Source organism: Erinaceus europaeus, chromosome 14 (assembly GCF_950295315.1).
Source record: "Erinaceus europaeus chromosome 14, mEriEur2.1, whole genome shotgun sequence".
Taxonomy (NCBI): Eukaryota; Metazoa; Chordata; class Mammalia; order Eulipotyphla; family Erinaceidae; genus Erinaceus; species Erinaceus europaeus.
Genome location: NC_080175.1, coordinates 24,143,457 through 24,163,227, shown reverse-complemented (window position 1 = coordinate 24,163,227; position 19,771 = coordinate 24,143,457). Strand labels below are relative to the sequence as shown.

General features: G+C 41.4%; 1 protein-coding gene across 1 annotated transcript in view; it reads left to right on the top strand.

Moving 5' to 3' along the window:
• Nucleotides 1-7,372: 7,372 nt before the first annotated feature.
• CFAP58 (cilia and flagella associated protein 58) overlaps nucleotides 7,373-19,771 on the top strand; it is a 139,355-nt gene continuing 126,956 nt past the window's right edge. The window contains exon 1 of the mRNA XM_060170954.1: nucleotides 7,373-7,476. Within this exon, the coding sequence (XP_060026937.1) occupies nucleotides 7,468-7,476 (9 nt within the window). The 5' untranslated portion in view covers nucleotides 7,373-7,467. The remainder of the gene's footprint in view (nucleotides 7,477-19,771) is intronic.

The window sequence follows — 19,771 nt, the reverse complement described above, 5'->3', positions numbered from 1 at the left end:
TGTGAATTTCTATCAAATTGCTAATAGTATTGTACTATAAAATGAAAATAAACAAAAAATTAAGGTCCTAAATACAGACCCATCCCAAGGCATTGGGGTGTAAACATTCAGTATCAGGATCTTTATAGGGATATATTCAGCCTTTGCTGTCAGTAAAGATGGGGTTGACTGAGTTAAGTGTGATCCTTGCCCTCTTGTGCCAGCATGGTGGGGACGACAGGTGTCAGACAGCTACTCACATGCATGCATAGAAGTAGAATACAAGCTCCTTGAAAGTGCCGGCTGGTGGCTGCAGGTTGGATAGGAAAGGTCTCCCTGTGGAAGTGAGGGAGACACCAGGCTGAGCACTCCAAGCAGACAGATCAGCACATGTGAATTATAAACCTTGGGAAAGAACTGGGCATAGACTGGAGGGAGAGCATAATGGTTGTGCAAATGACTTTCATGCCTGAGGCTCTGAACTTCCAGCTTCAATTCCCTGTACCACTATAAACCAGAGCTGAATGTGGTTCTGGCATAAGGGAGCCGGGGGTGGGGGTGGAACTGAGCCTATGCAGGAGAGTAAATGAAATCCTTGTGGGAAAGACTGAGTGGTGGGACAGGAAATCACTTCACAGGGGCCAACTTACAAAAGATATTATGTCCTGACGTCCATAGTTAACACCAGTGCTACCAGGTAAGTATTTACTTTAGACTGTTTTAAAATGCTGTGCCTGTGGACAGCTGGGGAGATAGCTCAAGTGGTAATCATAAGACTTTCATTCCTGAGGTTCTTGGTTTAATCCCTGGCACAATATTAACCAGAGTGGTACTCTGGTTTCTCTCTATTTCCTTCTCCCTGCCTTCTATGAATCTCTCTGTCTCTGTCATATATAACATAACATAGCAGGGGATATATAACATGGAATAGCAGCACAGCACAGCACAGCACAACACAACACAACACAACACAACACAACACAACATAACATAACAAATTATATATATAATATAATAAAATTAATGTGCTGGTGGTGTGGGGTTTTATTTTCCCTTATGTTACTTTAGAGAAGAGATTCTTTCTCCTACTCCTTTACATTCACTGCAGGGCACAACCTATGGCAGGTGCTCAGAAAATAAAGCAAGTGGGCATGATAGAAATTAGATTGATGGACAAACTTTGTCTGCTTGTCCAGTCTTGAGAGTGTTTCTTCTAGAAGCCGCAGGACGGTGAGGACTTTCAGTAGCACATCGCCACCTAGTGTTCCCTTTCATTACAACAACGAGGGGGGAGTTGGTGAGTTTGAATGGTCTTCTGTAACCCGGAAGGTTGGAAATAAAGCATTTCCTTCCTCAGCATAAATTAACTTGTTCAACCACCCATTCACTTATCCATTCATCCACTCATGTTGATGTCTACCTGAATGTCTTTCCTATGAATTGAATATGCCAGGTTTCTTTTTTTTTCTCTCTCTCACAGCTCCTTGTGGTTCCTTGGTTTTCTGTCATAAAGAATGTTCTCAGGTCTCAGTATTTAGGATATCTGAGCATTTGCAAAGTTTTCTGTCAAAACAGTATGTTCTACATGGTACCATCATATTATGTTAGAATCCTGACTTCCCACCTTGTCTCCAATGCTGGGTTATGAATGCAAAGGGCAGTGATTTTGCTTTGTTATGTCTGTGGTTCCTGAGGTCAGCCTGGTTCCTGGCAAGTATTACCTACCTTATTTATTAGTTTATTGTTATATATTTAAATTATTGCCACCAGGGGTATATCTGGGGCTCGGTGCAACACTACGAGCTCACTGCTCCTGGGAGTCGGGCAGAGGGTTAAGCACACGTGGCGCAAAGGATAATGATCTGCAGAAGGATCCCTGTTGGAGCCCCCTGCTCCCCACCTGCAGGGGAGTCACTACACAAGAGGTGAAGCAGGTCTGTAGGTGTCTATCTTTCTCTCACCCTCTTTGTCTTCCCCTCCTTTCTCCATTTCTCTCTGTCCTATTCAACAATGACAACTATAATAACAAGGGCAACAAAAGGGAATAAATAAATAAAAATTCTTTTAAAACAAACAAACAAAAAACCTCACTCCTCCTAGTGTTCATGTTTTTTTATTTCTATTTTACATGATAGGACAGAGAGAAATTCAGAGGGAAAGGAGAGATAGAGATGAAGAGAAAAAAGACAGAGAACTGCATACCTGCTGCACTGCTCATGAAGCTTCCCCCTGCAGATGGGAAGCAAGGGCTTGATGGTGGGTCCTTGTGCACAGTAATGTGTCTACTCGACCAGATGCACTACCACCCAGCCCTAGGTATCACCTACTTAAAAAAAGTGCTTCCTGAGTTAAATTCATACCACTGAGGCAGTGAAAAGTCCTTCAGGAAATTCCCAGGAAATAGCCCACTGTTGACACCAGTACAGTATGGAGGGCCAGGGCCTTCTAAATCTTTCTCTGATGCTGTGCACTTGCAGGAATGTTCTGGATTCTCTCTGGATCATGGTGGTCGCACGGTCAGTGATTCCAAAGTGTGATAAACTTTTCTGAGTAACCAGAGTCATGCAACTGTCCCTTCTTCACTTACTTCTACTATCACACCTTCCAATTTGATTCACTTCTTTTTATCTGCCACCTCTCCCACTATCTGCATGTGCATCAAGCATTAGTCACATTTTGTCATGTTTATCTATCAGATACGTAGTCTCAGTTTCTGACTGAGCTATTGTACAGCTATGAATTTCCCATAGGATAACTCATTAATTCAGAGAAGTTCCAACTCATATTTCTCATGAGCAACTTGAACAATGTTTTAAATGTTACATGGATAGAATGATAAAAGCTCAGGAAAATCCAGTAGACGCTGATAGAATAAGTAGACCAGGAACTGTCCTTTAATCATGAGAGCTGGCTGCAAAGCCATTACAGTAAGAATCAGTGGTTCTGCTACAGAGACCACCAGAGGGCTCAGAACAGGCCCCTGTAGATTGGGGAATCTTCTCAAACCATTAGTCCACAAGGACTAATGTAAAATGACGAAAACCTGGCTCATTCCACTGAGAAAAATAAAAGCTCCTTATCTCACCCTACTTGCAAAAAGAGAACTGAGTGTCAAAGAGTAAATCTCAGAAGCTACTAAGAAGTAAAACTTTAAAATTTTTTTAACTTTACTATGCAGCTATCAAAAACAATGAACCCACCTTCTCTGACCCATCTTGGACAGAGCTAGAAGGAATTATGTTAAGTGAACTAAGTCAGAAAGATAAAGATGAGTATGGGATGATCCCACTCATCAACAGAAGCTGACTAAGAAGATCTGAAAGGGAAACTAAAAGCAGGACCTGATCAAATTGTAAGTAGGGCATCAAAGTAAAAACCCAGTGGTGAGGGGTAGACATGCAGCTTCCTGGGCCAGTGGGGGGTGGGAGTGGGCGGGAGGGATGGGACACAGTCCTTTGGTGGTGGGAATGGTGTTTATGTACACTCCTAGCAAAATGTAGACATATAAATCAGTAGTTAATTAATATGAGAGGGGGAAATCAATTGTATGTCTCAAAGTTTCTCAAAAGACAAACTGAATCTTTTTAATATATAGGCTATGTATTTGATATGCGGACTCTCTCAAAAGCCTAGACCAAGTAGATTAGAAGCATCCAATAGCACAGCTATATACAAGATACTGGATACTGTACAGCAAACCATAACAAAGGGACTTTTCAAAGTTAACCCAATTAACAAATAATGTGATGATAATATTAACTATCGATTGTCTTTTTGAACCCTAAGACAGCAGGAACCTCACATCTTCACTATAGAGCCCCTACTTCTCCCAGTCCTGGAACCCTTGGATAGGGCCCACTTTCCCGTATGCATCTCCCAATCCAAACCAAATAATATTGCATCCGCCGATCACAACCTAACCAAAGCAACGATTGCCACCTCAACATGCTTCACCTCAGACTGTGTCCAGAGACTTCACGTGTGGAATGACAACCCTTCAGCTTCATTACTCGGGTGAGACCTTTCCTTTTATAGTACACTCTAATTTCATCTCAGGTAGTTCACTTTCTAACAAAGTCCCATAACCTAGATATACACCAGTTTCTGTGAGAGAGAGCTTATGTGCACACGTATCCATAAACTACTGCAAAATATATACCTGAAAGCAGAAGTACACTAGAGTTTACAGTGAGTAGCTCCCTAACACTTCCTCTCCACTATTCCAAGCTTGGGATCCATGATTGCTCAACAAATTGTTTGGCTTCATATGTTAACTCTCTTTTCAATCACCAGGTTCCAGATGCCACCAGGATGTTGGCCAGGCTTCCCTGGATTGAAGACCCCACCAATGTGTCCTGGAGCTCAGATTCCCCAGAGACACACCTTACTAGGGAAAGAGAGAGGCAGACTGGGAGTATGGACCGACCAGTCAACGCCCATGTTCAGCGGGGAAGCAATTACAGAAGCCAGACCTTCTACCTTCCGCAACCCTCAACGACCAGAGGGCTAGAGAATGGGAAAGCTATCATGGGAGGGGGTGGGTTATGGGGATTCGGTGGTGGGAATTGTGTGGAGTTGTACCCCTCCTACCTTATGTTTTTGTTCATTAATCCTTTCTTAAATAAAAAATTAAAAAAAATTTTTTTAAACTTTATTTATTTATTTATTATTGGGTAGAGACAGAGAGAAATTGAGAGGGAAGGGGGAGATAGAGAGGCAGAGAGACAGAGAGACACCTGCAGACCTGCTTCATTGCCTGTGAAGTGACTCTCCTGCATGTGGGGAGCCGGGAATCCTGATGGGTCCTTGTGCTTTGCAGCATGTGCGCTTAACCCGCTGTGCCTGACTCCCAGTAAAATTTTTAAGAATAAAAGAGAATGACAGAGAATAACTTAGTGATCTTGGAGTTCTGTGGCACTTATAATAATAATAAAAAGATTATATATGCTTAAAAAGATGGAGGCCTACAGAACTAAGTAATGTTTTACAAAGGCCAGGCAAATTTCCTAGATTTTGGAAGCAGATTACTGTCTAGAGTGCACAAAAAGCTCTTGCAAATCAAACAGAAAATGATGGGAGAAAAATTGGCAAAGACATTTTAGACATTTCCACAGAGAGGGATTCCAAGTGACTTATTAGCGCATGAAGAAATGCTAGGTTCCACCAGTAGTCAGGAACATGCAAATTAAAACAAAAATATGTTGACATTACTTACTTGATATTGACAGAAATTAGAAAATTGTCTAGTTAGATGAGTCAATATTTGTAATGCCCTCAGAATAATATCTGGCGCTTAGTAAATACTATCTGAGTGTTTATGAATTAATAAAGTATTATATGCTGCTAAGGATGAGGACAGGGGACAGGAACCCCAGTAGTGCAAACTAGAGTGTAGTGGAGGACAGCATTTTAGTGTGCATTCCTACAGTACTTTGTTATGGACCCAAGGCTTCTTGGCACCTTTATGCCACTGTTAAATGGCACTGCGCAGAGGAATTTGAAAAAGGCATACCTTCTGGATAGTTACAGACTATAGACCTCATCAGGGAACAGAGATTTTTGTGGGAAGAAAAGGACATATCAGAGCCCAGGTGGTGGTGGTGGTGGTGCATCTGGTTGAGCACACATATTACAGCCTTCAAGAACATGAGTTCAAGCTCCCAGTCACCATTCCATGGTAGGGTTGGGAGAAAGCTTTCAAGAGATGAAACAGTGCTGTAGGTGTCTTTCTCTCTCTTTTTCTTTCTTCCTCCCTTCCTTTTCTTTTTCTTTCTGTTCCCCCTTCCCTCTGGTTTCCCTCTGTCTCTGTCAAGTATGTAAATGAGTAAGTAAATGAATAAGAATAGGAAACATTGTCCTCCACCAGGTCATAGGTCATGGGCAAGAGAGTGGGGGGGATATCTTTCAGTTCTGATTAGTCCCTTGTCTGTATGTCTTTATGCAAGTGCACAAGCAAATGTGATAGTCCCATGCATTTTCTATGACTTTAATAATCTCATCCGTAGGTGTCTATTTCAGAGGCATCTATCTGTATGCAGGTCCATAAAACCATGGGCCAATATGACCATTATTGCATTGTCAGAAGCAATAAACTGGTATTACAATAACGTCTGCAACAGGGATGGATCTTAGAAAAGAGTGTTGAGTGAGACAGGTAGAAAATAAGATGATCCCTAAAGTCTAGTTAGCATTATCAAACAATTTCACTCATAAAACACTATCCCTTCTATTTATATTTAAAAAACAAACAAACAAAACAACAACCACACACTAAAGCACAGTAGCATGGAAATGCCTGTGTGTTTGAGGATGAGGAAAAATAAAACAATGTAAGATCTAGTATGTTCATGTACCAAGCAGTTTAGTTATGCCAACTCTCTGTACTTGTAGGTTAAAGGAGGAGGTGGAATTGGGGTGACAGAGGGCCAAGAGAGCCCCAAGGTGGGAGGTAGATTTAATGATTTGGTTCCACACACATTTTTTTTTTTTTTTTGCCTCCAAGGTCATTCCTGGGGCTCGGAGCCAGCTCTATGAATCCACTGCTCTTGGAGGCCATTTTTTCCCATTTTGTTGCCCTGATTGTTGTTATTGTTACCATTGCTGTTGCTGGATAGGACAGAGAGAAATAGAGAGAGGAGGGGAAGTCAGAGAGGGGGAGAGAAAGACACCTGTAGATCTGCTTCACCACCTGTGAGGCAACTCCCCCTGCAGGTGGGGAGCCCGGGGCTAGAACCAGGATCCCTTCTTGCACTTCATGCCACGTGTGCTTAACCCGGTGTGCTTCCGTCCCCCCCCCCCACACACACTTTTAAAGACTCAAAGCTGCACAATGACTCACCAAAACTGACTAAAACCTTTGAAAGCTGAGATTGTACATCCAGTTGCTGCTTCATAAATATTGAGATTTACCCTGAAGTGATTTTTAGATTTCATGATGGAGTTGATTTATTAATAATGACAGGAGAATACATATTTCCTTCAAATTGTTAGTCCTCAGCTGTTCTTTGTTCCCAATGTTTGTCCATTTATCTCTTTCTGAGTTGCCTTGCCTGTTTTGCCCTATGCTTTTCTCATAGCTCGACTCTGGTTTACGGTGATGCCGGTGATCAAACCTAACCACTGAGAACCTCAGGCATTGAAGTTCTTGAGCGAAACTACTGAGCTACCTCCCCTCTCCACCACCGCAGCCTCTTAGGTAGGACACGCCCCTTCACGGCTCATTTGCATATTAACCCGAGGACTCCAGACAAGGCGCATTTCTCGGAGGCTCCGCCCCTTTCGAACATAATGGCGTCATTAGAGGGCGTGGTGGTTGCCCGGCAACGGGAGGACGCGCGGGACGCTGGTGTTTTGGCCTGGGCGGAGCTTAGAAATAACGCAGCGCCGTTTTAGAAGCAGAGGGGATCACAAAGCCCCTTCCTCAGATTCCCACCCAGTTCCGTCAACCTCCGCAGCAGCCTCTTGAGGCCGCCCTCAGAAAGCGTCACGATGGCCGAGGTCAGGAGTCAGCGCCTCTTTCTCTGTAGCCTCTCCCTTGTTCCCTGTCACAGTCACTGATTTTCATACCCCCCCCCCCATCTTATCTCGTCCTGCTCTCGGGTCTCTCTCTAATGCTTGTCTCCAGTGACTCTGATCCTCCTCCTCCTCCTGGTCCCTTTTGTGTATTGGTGCGGTGCGAGTAACTGTAGTAGGAACATTGTATTTCCCAGTCACACGCGACAGGCACGCACTCTTCATTTTCTCCCTTCCTTCCTTTCTTCCTGCCGGGGCTTCAACGCAGCGGGGCCCGACAGATTTTACACAGAAACAGAGAATGAGAGAGGATACACAGAAGCTTCTTCCAGTGCTTAGGCTTTGACCCTTAAGGTGAAACCACAGCAGATGTGCTTACGGAAATATTGACGTTTCACTAACTGGGGTCTCAAGACCCAGAAGAAAGCTTCATAGATGCTCGCCGTTGCCCCTGCTCACTGACTCTCGTTATACTACAATCCCTGTGATCTGATGGCCAGTTCACACACTACTTTTTTTTTTTAATTGTTGTAGTTATTCTTTTTAAAATTATCTTTATTTATTGGATAAAGACAGCTAGAATTCAAGAGGGAAGGGAGAGAGAGAGAGACAGAGAGAGAGAGAGAGAGAGAGAGATGCAGCATTGCTTCACTACTTGCAAATTTCCCGTACAGGTGAGAACCTGGGCTCCAACCTGGGTCATCGCGCATTGTATCTTGGGCGTTCAACCAGGTGTGCCCACCACCCGGCCCCACAAACTATTTCCACCATCATCTTTGCCCTGTGTTATCACTGATGACTGTGCTGGGGTCTCAGAGCCTCCACTTATTCCTCATGTTCTAGTTCATCCCACCTTCAGACTCACTGATGAGAGATCTTTTTATATGACCCATGAAATGACCCCGTCAGACTCAGGTGCCTGTCGTCACTCACCAGCCACTGTCCCCATCTGTCACGACTCTGCCCCACATTTACTCCCAATAGACTTTCCCTTTGTCTCACCCATCAGGTGACGTGACTCAACCAAAACCACTTATACACTTTTCAAGGTTTACTGAAAAATGAAAATGTGGAACCACTCACTAAAATATTATGAAAATGTCAAGGTAGGATAGCAGATCGTTATACCACATGTGAGGGTCCATCTGAGCAAAGGGCTTATACAGGTGCTTAGCTCACATTGCCACAAAGCCAGCCCTGGCCCTAGCTTCTCCAGCCAGCATCAGGACCCCACCCCTATTTCCAGTTTCTTGTCTCCTCTCCATCATTCATATTCCGTCACCATCTCATCTCCTCTGTCTCGTGACTCTCCTTTTAAACAGTTCCTAGGGATCAATAGTTTCCTCCTTAGGACTCCCTCCCTTTCATACTCTCCCTCTTCCTCACTCCCAGGCCCCATTATGCTCGATTTTTTTCTCACATCCATGCTGCTGTGGATATATAACTTAGCCCCATTTTCATTATCATTTTATTTAATTAGTTTATTTTATACAATGTATTAATTTAATATTGGTTTACAAAAGTACACATCAACAGGGGTGGAATTCCACACTGTTCCAATCACCAGCGTTCTGAATCCCCAGTCTCCCCACTGTAAGCCACTGCAGTTCTCCTAAGGTTGCAGACATGGGCCAACCATCATCTCTATAATTATCTGTCTATATCCTGTACACACTTGCCCCCCTTTTCTTCCAGGTCCAGTCCTCTCTTCCCCTGTAAGCCTCTCATGACACCATTACTACATCCAAATGTCCCTCCCCTTTTCCTTTCTCTCTGGGTGCTGATGGAACTGGAGTTCAGAGCCCTCTTATCCTTTCTCCTATCACTCCTCCTCCACTGGGAGTATGGATCAAGATTGTTTCTGGGATACAGAAGGTAGGAGTTCTGGCTTCTGTAATAGCTTCGTTGCTGGACATGGGAATTGGCAGGACGATCCATACTCCAACCTGTTTCTCTTTCCCTAGTGGGCCAGAGTTCTGGAGAGGAAAGGTTCCAGGACACTTTGGTGAGGTCATGTGCCCAGAAAAGTCAAGGTGAAATCATGGTAGCATCTACAACTTGGTGCCTGGAAGTTGGCAGGACATAAAGTGAGACAAAATGGTTAATGAACAAGAGCAGATGAGATTAAGGATCTTAGGGTGGAAGAAAGCCAGGAAGTTCATTTTAGGCATGTTTCTAGGGGCCCACAACTATGGTAGTTTTTGTTTGAGTTTGATAGCTAGCATGACGTTGGATAAAACTATCATCTGAGAAAATGGTAGAGAAAAGGGCTAGAAAGTTGGATTAGGGCAGTGAGTAGCTCTCATTCTTGAAAAAAAATTATGTGTATAAAATTAACTATTTACCTCCATCCACCTGACCCAGGGCCCACATATTTATATCACCAGAGCCTGTGAAATCTATGAGTTCCTATTGCCTATTGGTCTGAGCTCACAGCTCATGGTCACAGGTGGGAACATTGTAGGCTGCACTCATTTCAGGACCAGTCTTCCTCCAGTGGCAGGGCAGGATACTCCAGCCTCCCTTTGGAGACTGGGACAGTCCCCACCATTGATGCTTTATGGTGAGAGCAAGGTCCTGCTTAGCCCTATTTCCCACAACCTTTCATATCTCATTCTTTTTTCAGTGTCTCCTCTTGTTTTTTATTTTTGTTTTTGAGTACTTAAAATTCTATTTGTTTTTGAGTACTTAAAATTCTCTTCTCCGGGAGTCAGGCTGTAGCGCAGTGGGTTAAGCGCAGGTGGCGCAAAGCACAAGGACCGGCATAAGGATCCCGGTTCGAACCCCGGCTCCCCACCTGCAGGGGAGTCACTTCACAGGCGGTGAAGCAGGTCTGCAGGTGTCTATCTTTCTCTCCTCCTCTCTGTCTTCCCCTCCTCTCTCCATTTCTCTCTGTCCTATCCAACAACGACAAGAACAATAATAACTACAACAATAAAACAACAAGGGCAACAAAAGGGAATAAATAAATAAAATAAATATTTAAAAAAATTTTAAAAAAATTCTCTTCTCCTCCACTAGTTAACTTTATTGTTTCTTTCTCCTTCATTCTCCACCTACACTAATATACTATAAACTCTCTAATTCCTGTTCTCTCTTCCTTCACCTGATTTCCTCTCATTTCTTCCTTTCTTCTAGTTTTCTTCCCCCTAGACCTCAGTTTACGCTTTTTCTCCATTATGATTTCACAAGTCTCTACTTCTACTGCAAACTCATTTCCCACCCTTTTCCTTTTTTCTTTTCCTTCACTACACTCATTGGCATTTCCTGCCCCTAAAATAGTACTTGGCAGATAGGCAAAACTCCACCGATTGTGTTGAGTAAAGAAGGGAGCATCTCAGTACCTCTCTAATCATTTCATGTTGAAACCTTACTTCTAAAATATTAATAGATAATCGTTATATGCAATAACAGTGTAGATACCAACCAGCTTCTGGTCAGAGGGATTTAAAATTTTTTTATTATCTTTATTTACTGATTGGATAGAGATAGTCAGAAATTGAGAGGGAAGGGAGGGATAGAGAGGCTGGGAGACAGAGAGACACCTGCAGCACTGCTTCACCACTTGTGAAGCTTTCCCCCTGCAGGTGGGGACTGGGGGTTCAAACCCAGGTCCTTGCTCATTGTAACATGTGCGCTCAAGGTGCGCCACCACCCGTCCTGTCAGAAGGGATTTTAACTTTGCTTTTAATAATATTTTTGAAGTGACAGTATAGAAAATGTCTTTTAGGGGCTGGGTGGTAGCGTACCTGGCTGAGCAAACATGTTATAAGGCGCAATGACCCAGGTTCGAGCCCCCAGTCCCTACCTACAGAGGGAAGGCTTTGCGAGTGGTGAAGCATGGCTGCAGGTGTCTCTCTGTCTCTCTCCCTCTCTATCTCCCCCTTCCTCTTAATTTCTGGCTGCCTCTATCCAATAAATAAATATAACAAAAAATTTTAAAAAAAGAAAATATCTTTTACTCATGGAACTTTCTTTAAAACTTTTCTTTCCTTGATATTTTTTCATTCTAGTGCTAATGCCAGGTGTACAGGGAAAACCAGGCCTGGAAACAAATCATTAGGCTAGTGATCAAGTGCTGACATTAATGCCATTTACAGGGATGGAATTGAGAACATTGCTGTGATGAATTGTTGTGTGTGCTCATGTTTAGCGTCAACAAGGGGAAAGCACAGAGCGGCAGCAACACCATATTTCCTTAATATGATTTTTCCTCCTTTGTGAAATTTCTGTACTGTGATCTTTGCAGTAATCTGCTTTTAGGCAGGAAAAAAAGCCTCTGCTGAATTGAGTATCGGTTCTAATGTTGTTATACAAAATAGTGTAGATAAGCTTGTGACTCCACATTTGTCTGAGGATGTGAACTCTGTTTTGTTTCTTTGCCATCTTTAGAAGTTTAATCAATAGTACAGATGCTTTGGTAACTAAAAAACAAATATGTAATTTTGTTCCATATTGGGCGAGATAGGCTTGTCAAAGCAGAAGGTAAACAAGTCTTTCTACTCCAAATCTGCAGGCCGAATTTGCATTTCACTTTATTGTTGGGACTAGAGATTTTTCTCAGTTGAACCTTTTGATTAGCAATTGTGCATTGATGCCAGTGTCATTTTTAGTGTAGAATAGCAAAGATCTTTTCAGTCATTATTAGTGCTTTGTGAAAAGTCCTGATGGATTCCTTTGTGACCCACAGAATAATTTACCTCATAGCTTTAGAATGGCACTCAAGGCCTCCACAGTCTGTATCCTTGTCTAGTTGTCTTCATCCTTCTCCCTGTCATATTTTTTCAACTAACTTGGATTTCTTAGCTAGTCTTGAATCTTGGATACAAGATTCAGTTAAGAAATTTGCCTTAGTTCTTGCTGCTGGGAGCAATTTCATCTTCCACATCCTTGTAAAACTGAATCCTTTCTATTGGAGGTATCAAGTTCTAGAATTCAGTAATCTACAAACACACCTTACTATTAATATATGAACATCCTATAGGAGAACTGCTTTTTCCTTACCATGTTCACTCTTTCAGGCTTCATTATTTCAACTTACATATAGCAGATGTTTCATCTGCATCTTTTAAATAAATATAGTAGTCAAACCCCACTTTTAATTTTTTTTGCTTTTTATTATTGTTCTTTATCTACCAAGAAGTAGGTACATTAATTTTCTATGGCAGCCATAGCATAGTACTGCAAACTAGATGGTTTTATAAGAGTTCAGATTTTGCCCCAATAGGCACTCCCATGTGATGGGTTGAGATTTGAACCCAGGCCCTATTACATGGCATGTGTGCACAGACTCTACTGGGTGAGCCATATACCACTCCTGATGTAGCCTGATCTTTTAAGAGATAGGAAAACACAGAATATATTTTTAAATTAAATACTTTTTATCATTTTATTGGAGAGGCCAATGGTTTACAATACAGTTATTACTACATGGGTACAATTTCCCATCTTCCTGTGGTAGGTGTCTGTAAAACACTCTCACCCCTCAACTTGGGCTCTTTTCTACCATCATGTACCAGGACCCTAACGTCCCCCCAGATCTCTCCTTTCCCAGAATCCTTCTATGTTTTTTATTTTTAATTTTTTTAATCTTTTTAAAATTTAATTATTTATTTAAGAAAGGAGACATTAACAAAACCATAGAATAGGAGGGGCACAACTCCACACAATTCCCACCACCCGATCTCCATATCCCATTCCCTCCCTTGATAGCTTTCCCATTTTCTATCCCTCTGGGAGTGTGCACCCAGGATCATTGTGGGTTGCAGAAGGTGGAAGGTTTGTTTTTTATACTACTTCCCCGCTGAACATGGGCATTGACTGGTCGATCCATACTCCCAGTCTGCCTCTTTCTTTCCCTAGTAAGGTGGGTCTCTGGAGAAGCGGAGCTACAGGACACATTGGTGGGGTCGTCAGTCCAGGGAAGCCTGGTCGGCATCATGCTGGCATCTGGAACCTGGTGGCTGAAAAAAAGAGTTAACATACAAAGCCAAACAAATTGTTGAACAATTCTGGACCTAAAGGCTGGAACAGTGCAGATGAAGTGTTGGGGGGTACTCACTTCAGGCTGTTGTGTACTGCTTTCAGGTATATATTTTGCCCTAGTTTATGGATATGTGTGAACATATGCTCTATCTCAGGGTACCTGGTCTATATCTAGGTTATGGGACTTTGTTAAGAAGTGAACCGTCTGGAATGGAATTAGAGAATACTATGAAAGGAAAGGTCTCACCCAAGTAATGAAGCTGAAGGGTTGCCATTCCACACCTGAAGTCTCTGTACATAGTCTGAAGTGAAGCATGTTGGGGTGGCACTTGTTGCGTTGATTAGATTGCAATTGGAGAATGCGATATTATTTCATATGAATTGAGAGTAGCATGCAGGAAAGTGGGCCCCACCCTAAGGTTCCAGAAATGGGAGAAATATAGGTTCTGTAGTGGAGTGAGGTTTCTGCTGTCTTAGGGTTCAAGAAGACAATGGATAGTTATTGTTATAATCACATTATTTGGTAATTGGGTTAACTTTGAAGAGTCCCTTTGTTAAGGTTTGCTGTATAATACCCTGCATCTTGTATACAGCTGTGCCACTAGTTGCTTCTGTTCTACCTGGTCTAGGCTTTTGAGAGAGTCCACATATGAAAGACTCAGCCTATGTATTAAAAAGACTCAGTTTGTGTTTTAAAAAGTTCGAGACATACAATCAATTTCCCCCTCTCATATTAATTAGTGATTTATATGACTACAAATTAATAGGGGTGTACATAAACACCATTCCCACCACCAAAAGACTGTGTCCCATTCCACCCCACCCCCACCGCCCCAGGAAGCCAAATGTCCACCCTCCCCCTCACCACAGGGTTTTTACTTTGGTGCCCTACTTTTGATTTAGTCAGATCCTGCTTTCAGTTTCCCTTTCTGTTCTTCTTTCTCAACTTCTGTTTGATGAGTGGGATCATCCCATACTCACCTTTATCTTTCTGACTTAGCTCACTTAGCATAATTCCTTCTAGCTCTGTCCAAGATGGGGCAGAGAAGGTGGGTTCATTGTTCTTAATAGCTGCATAGTATTCCATTGTGTATATATACCACAGCTTTCTCAGCCACTCATCTGTTGTTGGGCACCTGGGTTGTTTCCAGGTTTTAGCTATTATGAATTGTGCTGCTATGAACATAGGAGTACACATATCTTTTTGATTGGGCATTATGGAGTCCTTGGGATATATCCCCAGGAGAGGAATTACTGGGTCATATGGAAGGTCCATGTCTAGCCTTGTGAGAGTTCTCCAGACTGCTCTCCACAGAGGCTGGACCAATTTACATTCCCACCAGCAGTGCAGAAGGCTTCCTCTGTCCACACAGCCTCTCCAGCATTTGTTGCTGCTGTCCTTTTTGATGTATGCCATTCTCACAGGAGTGAGGTGGTATCTCAATGTTGTCTTTATTTGCATTTCTCTGATCGGCGACCTGGAGAAGTTTTTCATGTTTGTTAGCCTTTTGGATATCCTCTGAAGTGAATGTTCTGTTCATATCCTCTGCCCATTTTTGAATGGGGTCATTTGCTTTTTTGGTGCTTCTTCTTTTAGCGTTTGCCCTTCTTCCGTAGCCAGTCAACAGCGTCAGGTGTGCTAAGTTTGCTGAGCTCTTTATATATTTTAGCGATTAGTCTCTTGTCTGATGTATGGCATGTGAAGATCTTCTCCCATTCTGTGAGGGGTCTCTTTGTTTGTGTGATGGTTTCTTTGGCTGTGCAGAAGCTTTTCGATTTGATGTAGTCCCATTGGTTTGTTTCTGCTTTAGTCTTCCTTGCAGTTGGGTTTGTTTCATCAAAGATGTACTTGAGGTTTAGGTGGGAAAGAGTTCCACCAATGTTTTCTTCTAAGTATTTCATAGTTTCTGGTCTAACATCCAGGTCCTTGATCCACTTGGAGTTGATTTTTGTTTCTGGTGAGATAAAGTGGTTCAATTTCTTTCTTCTGCATGTTTCAACCCAGTTTTCTGAGCACCATTTATTGAAGAGAGCCTCCTTCTTCCATTTAATACTTTGGGCCCCCTTATAAAAAATTAGATGTCCGTAGGTGTGGGGGTTTAGTTCTGGGTTTTCAATTCTATTCCACTGGCCTGTGTTCCTATTTTTCTTCCAGTACCAGGCTGTTTTGATGATGATGGCCTTATAATATAGTTTGAGACCTGGGAGTGTGATGCTTCCATTTATGTTTCTTTTCCTCAACATGGTTTTGGCAATTCTAGGGGTTTTCTGGTTCCAGATAAGTGACTGTAGTTTTTGTTCTATTCTCTTAAAGAAGCTTGGTGGAAGTTTGATGGATATTGTGTTAAATTTGTATATGGCTCTGGGGAGAATATTCATTTTGATGTTATTTATTTTTCCAATCCATGAGCATGGGATGTCTTTGCATTTCTTGTTATCAGTTTCTATTTCCATAGTTTTCAGTATACAAGTCTTTCACTCCTTTGGTCAGCTTTATTGCTAGGTATTTTATTGATTTTGCTGCAACAGTGAATGGGAGTGATTTATGGATGTCTTCTTTTTCAGATTTAGTGTTTGCATAAAGAAATGCCACTGATTTTTGTACATTGATTTTGTAGCCTGACACCTTGCTATATTGCCTAATAACTTCCATTAGTTTTCTGCTGGATTCTTTAGTTTTTCTATGTATACTATCATATCATCTGCAAATAGTGAGAGCTTGACTTCTTCCCTTCCAATCTGTATTCCTTTGATTTCTTTCTCTTGCCTGATAGCTATGGCAAGAACTTCCAATACTATGTTGAAGAGTAATGGTGACAGTGGACAGCCCTGTCTAGTCCCCGATCTGAGGGGGAACGCTTTCAGCTTCTGTCCACTGAGTATGATGTTGACTTTAGGTGTGCTATATATAGATTCCACTATCTTGAGGGATTTCCTGTCTATTCCCATTTTTAGTAGAGTTTTGAGCATGAATGGGTGTTTGATTTTGTCAAAGCCTTTCTCTGCATCTATTGAGATAATCATGTGGTTTTTGGCTTTGCGTTTATTGATGTGGTAAATGACATTGATTGACTTACATATGTTGAACCAGCCTTGCATTCCTGGGTAGTAAATCCCACTTGGTAGTAATGAGCAATCTTTTTGATATACTGCTGTATCTGGTTGGCTAAGGTTTTGTTTTATATTTTGGCATCTATGTTCATCAGAGATATTGGTCTGTAGTTTTCCTTTTTTGTTGTGTCCCTATCTGCTTTTGGTATCAGGGTGATGTTGGCTTCATAGAAGGTGGAAGGGAGTGTTCCTGTTTCTTCTATCTTATGGAAAAGCTTTAGAATTATGGGTATTATCTGTTTCCTGAAGGTTTTGTAGAATTTGTTTGTGAAGCCATTTGGTCCAGGACTTTTGTTGTTGGGGAGATTCTTAATAACAGTTTCGATTTTTTTGTGATTGGTGCATTTAGGTTTTGTAGTTCTTTTTGGTTCAGTTTTGGAAGGGCATATGTTTTTAGGAATTCTTCCATTTCTTCCAGATTTTCTAGCTTGATGGCATATAGTTCTTCATAGAAGTTTTTGCATGATTTTCTGGATTTCTGTGGTGTCAGTTGTGATATCTCTTCTATCATTTACAATTCTATTACTTTGAGTCTTCTCCCTTTTTTGTTTAGAGAGTCTGGGTAGGGGGTTGTCAATCTTGTTTAATTTTTCAAAGAACCAATGGCTTCATTGATCTTTTGTATGGTTCTTTTATTTTCAATGTTGTTTATTTCTTCCCTAATTTTAGTGGATTTCTGTCCTTCTGGTTGCTTTATGTTTCCTTTGTTCTGTCGCTGTCGGCCCGCAACAATGACACGGACACCAGAGTCTTCTTCCTCAATTCCCTTTATTTCCTTCTTATGGCCACCTTAAGTACCTTTCACTGTTACATAGTCAGCCAATGGGCATTAAGCAAGCATACAGCATTCATAGATCATGCAGACTTCTACCAATCATAAAACAGTTCACGTGTACAGCACGCAGTCTGTTCAGTTGGATCGTCCAACTTCTGCAAAGTTGTTTACCACTTTACTGGTTTAGCCACCATGTGGCCGGCGCCATCTTAGGGGTGTGATGTGCAGTGTCATTATGGCTCCCGACATTGTTCCTCTTCCTCTAAGTCCTTAAGGTGTGCAGTAAGGTTGTTTATTTGAGCTTTTTCTTGTTGTTTAATATGTGAATGCATGGCTATGAGTTTCCCTCTCAATACTGCTTTAGTTGTGTCCCAAATATTTTGATAGCTTGTGTATTCATTTTTGTTTGTTTCCAGGAACATCTGAATTTCTTGCTTGAGCTTCTCTCTGGCCCAGTGGTTCTTAAGCAGTATGTTGTTTAGTTTCCAAATTCTGTGCCTTTTAATAATTTTCTGTTTGTTAAATGTTAGTTTTACTCCACTGTTTTCTGAGAAGATACTTGGGATGATTGCAATGCTCTTGAATTTATTGATGCTGTCTTTGTGTCCTAACATGTGGTCTATCCTTGAGTATGTGTTGTGTGGATTTGAAAAGAATATGTATCCCAGTTTTTTTGTGTGAAGAACTCTGAAAATGTCCATGAGGTCTAGTCTGTCCATCTCTTCATTTAATTCTCTTGTTTCTTTGTTGATTCTCTGCTTTGTTGATCTGTCTAAATGTGACAGTGGGGTGTTATTGTATTACTGTTGATAGATTTTTGTAATTCTTTCAGTAGGTGCTTGATGTATTTAGGTGTTCCCTCATTGGGTGCATAGATGTTAATAATTGTTAAGTCTTCTTGGCTAATTGATCCACTAATCATTATGTAATGCCCTTGCCTATCTTTTATTACTTTATTTAATTTAAAATCTATTGTTTCATGAGATGATGAGAATGGCTTTTCCTGCCTTTTTTTGTGGTCCATTAGCCTGTATGATAATTTTCCATCCTTTCACTTTAAGTCTGTCATTATCTTGTTGGGTCAGATGGGATTATTGCAAGCAGCATATGCTTGGGTTATGTTTTCTGATCCATCCTCCCACTCTGTGCCTTTTGATGGGTGAGTTTAAGCCATTGGCATTTAATGATATTATAGATTTAATGTATTATAGTGCCATTATTTAACAATTTTTTGTTTTCTCTGATATATTGCAAGTATTATCGTGATGTTCTTGTTTATAAGAGGTCTTTTAGAACCTCTATCAAGGTAGGCTTGGTGATGGTTGCCTCCTTTAACTGTTGTTTGTCTAAGAAGGTTTTGATACCTCCATCTAGTTTGAATGAAAGTCTAGCAGGATATATCATCCTTGGTGGAAACCCTTTTTCATTCAGGGCTCGATAGATATCTTGCCATTCTCTTCTGGCTTCTAGAGTTTAAGTGGAGAAGTTCGCTGATAGTCTTATGGGTTTTCCCCTATATGTGAATTTCTGTTTTTCTCTTGAAGCCTTTAGGATCCTTTCTATATCCTTACTTCTTTTCATTGTAACTATGATGTGTCTTGGTGTCTTCAGGTCTGGGTTGATTCTGTTTGGGACTGTCTGGGCCTCTTGAATCTTAATGCCCTTTCTGTTGTTCAGGTCTGGGAAGTTTTCTTCTATAATTTCCTCTAGAATGTTTACTTCTCCTGCCTCTCTTTCTTCCTCTGGCAGGCCAATTATACAAATGTTACTCCTTTTGAGATCATACCATATTTCTCTGTTGTTGATTTCAGTATCTCTCAATCTCTTTTTGAGCTCGCTCTCTTTTCTCTTTCTTAGTTTTCTCTAGCTCATCTTCTGTCTGGCTAATTCTGTTTTCTGCTTCTGTTAGTCTGCTTCCCTTCCCTCAGCTTCCTTCTTCAGTTCAACTGTTTCAGCTTTCAGTTCTCTAATTACCTTGAAGTAGCTAGTATTTTCCTTGAGAATCTCATCTGTTGTTTCCCTAATTCTGTTAGTCCTTTCCTCCAAAGTTGTTTTTATTCTGTGATTAATAAGTTTATTATTGCTTGCATACTTTTTTTTAAAAATCTATGGTTACTTCTGACTGATTTGTAGTTTCTTCTGGTCTCTTGTCTTCATTCATTGTAGTAGCAGTTTTGTTTGCTCTTGGTTTAATTATTTTTTAAAAATTGATGGGTTTTTAATTTTTATGTTCTGTTGTTCCTCAGTTGTTGTATTTTGAGTACATGCCTCGCTATACCAAATACCTTTGTGACAAATGCAGTCACCAACCTCAGAAATTACAATAGCAACTGAAGCATGGATTGAAGCAGCTTAACCAATACCAGTTAGCCAAACAATGTCTCAAGTCCAAGAAAAAATAGCAACCAA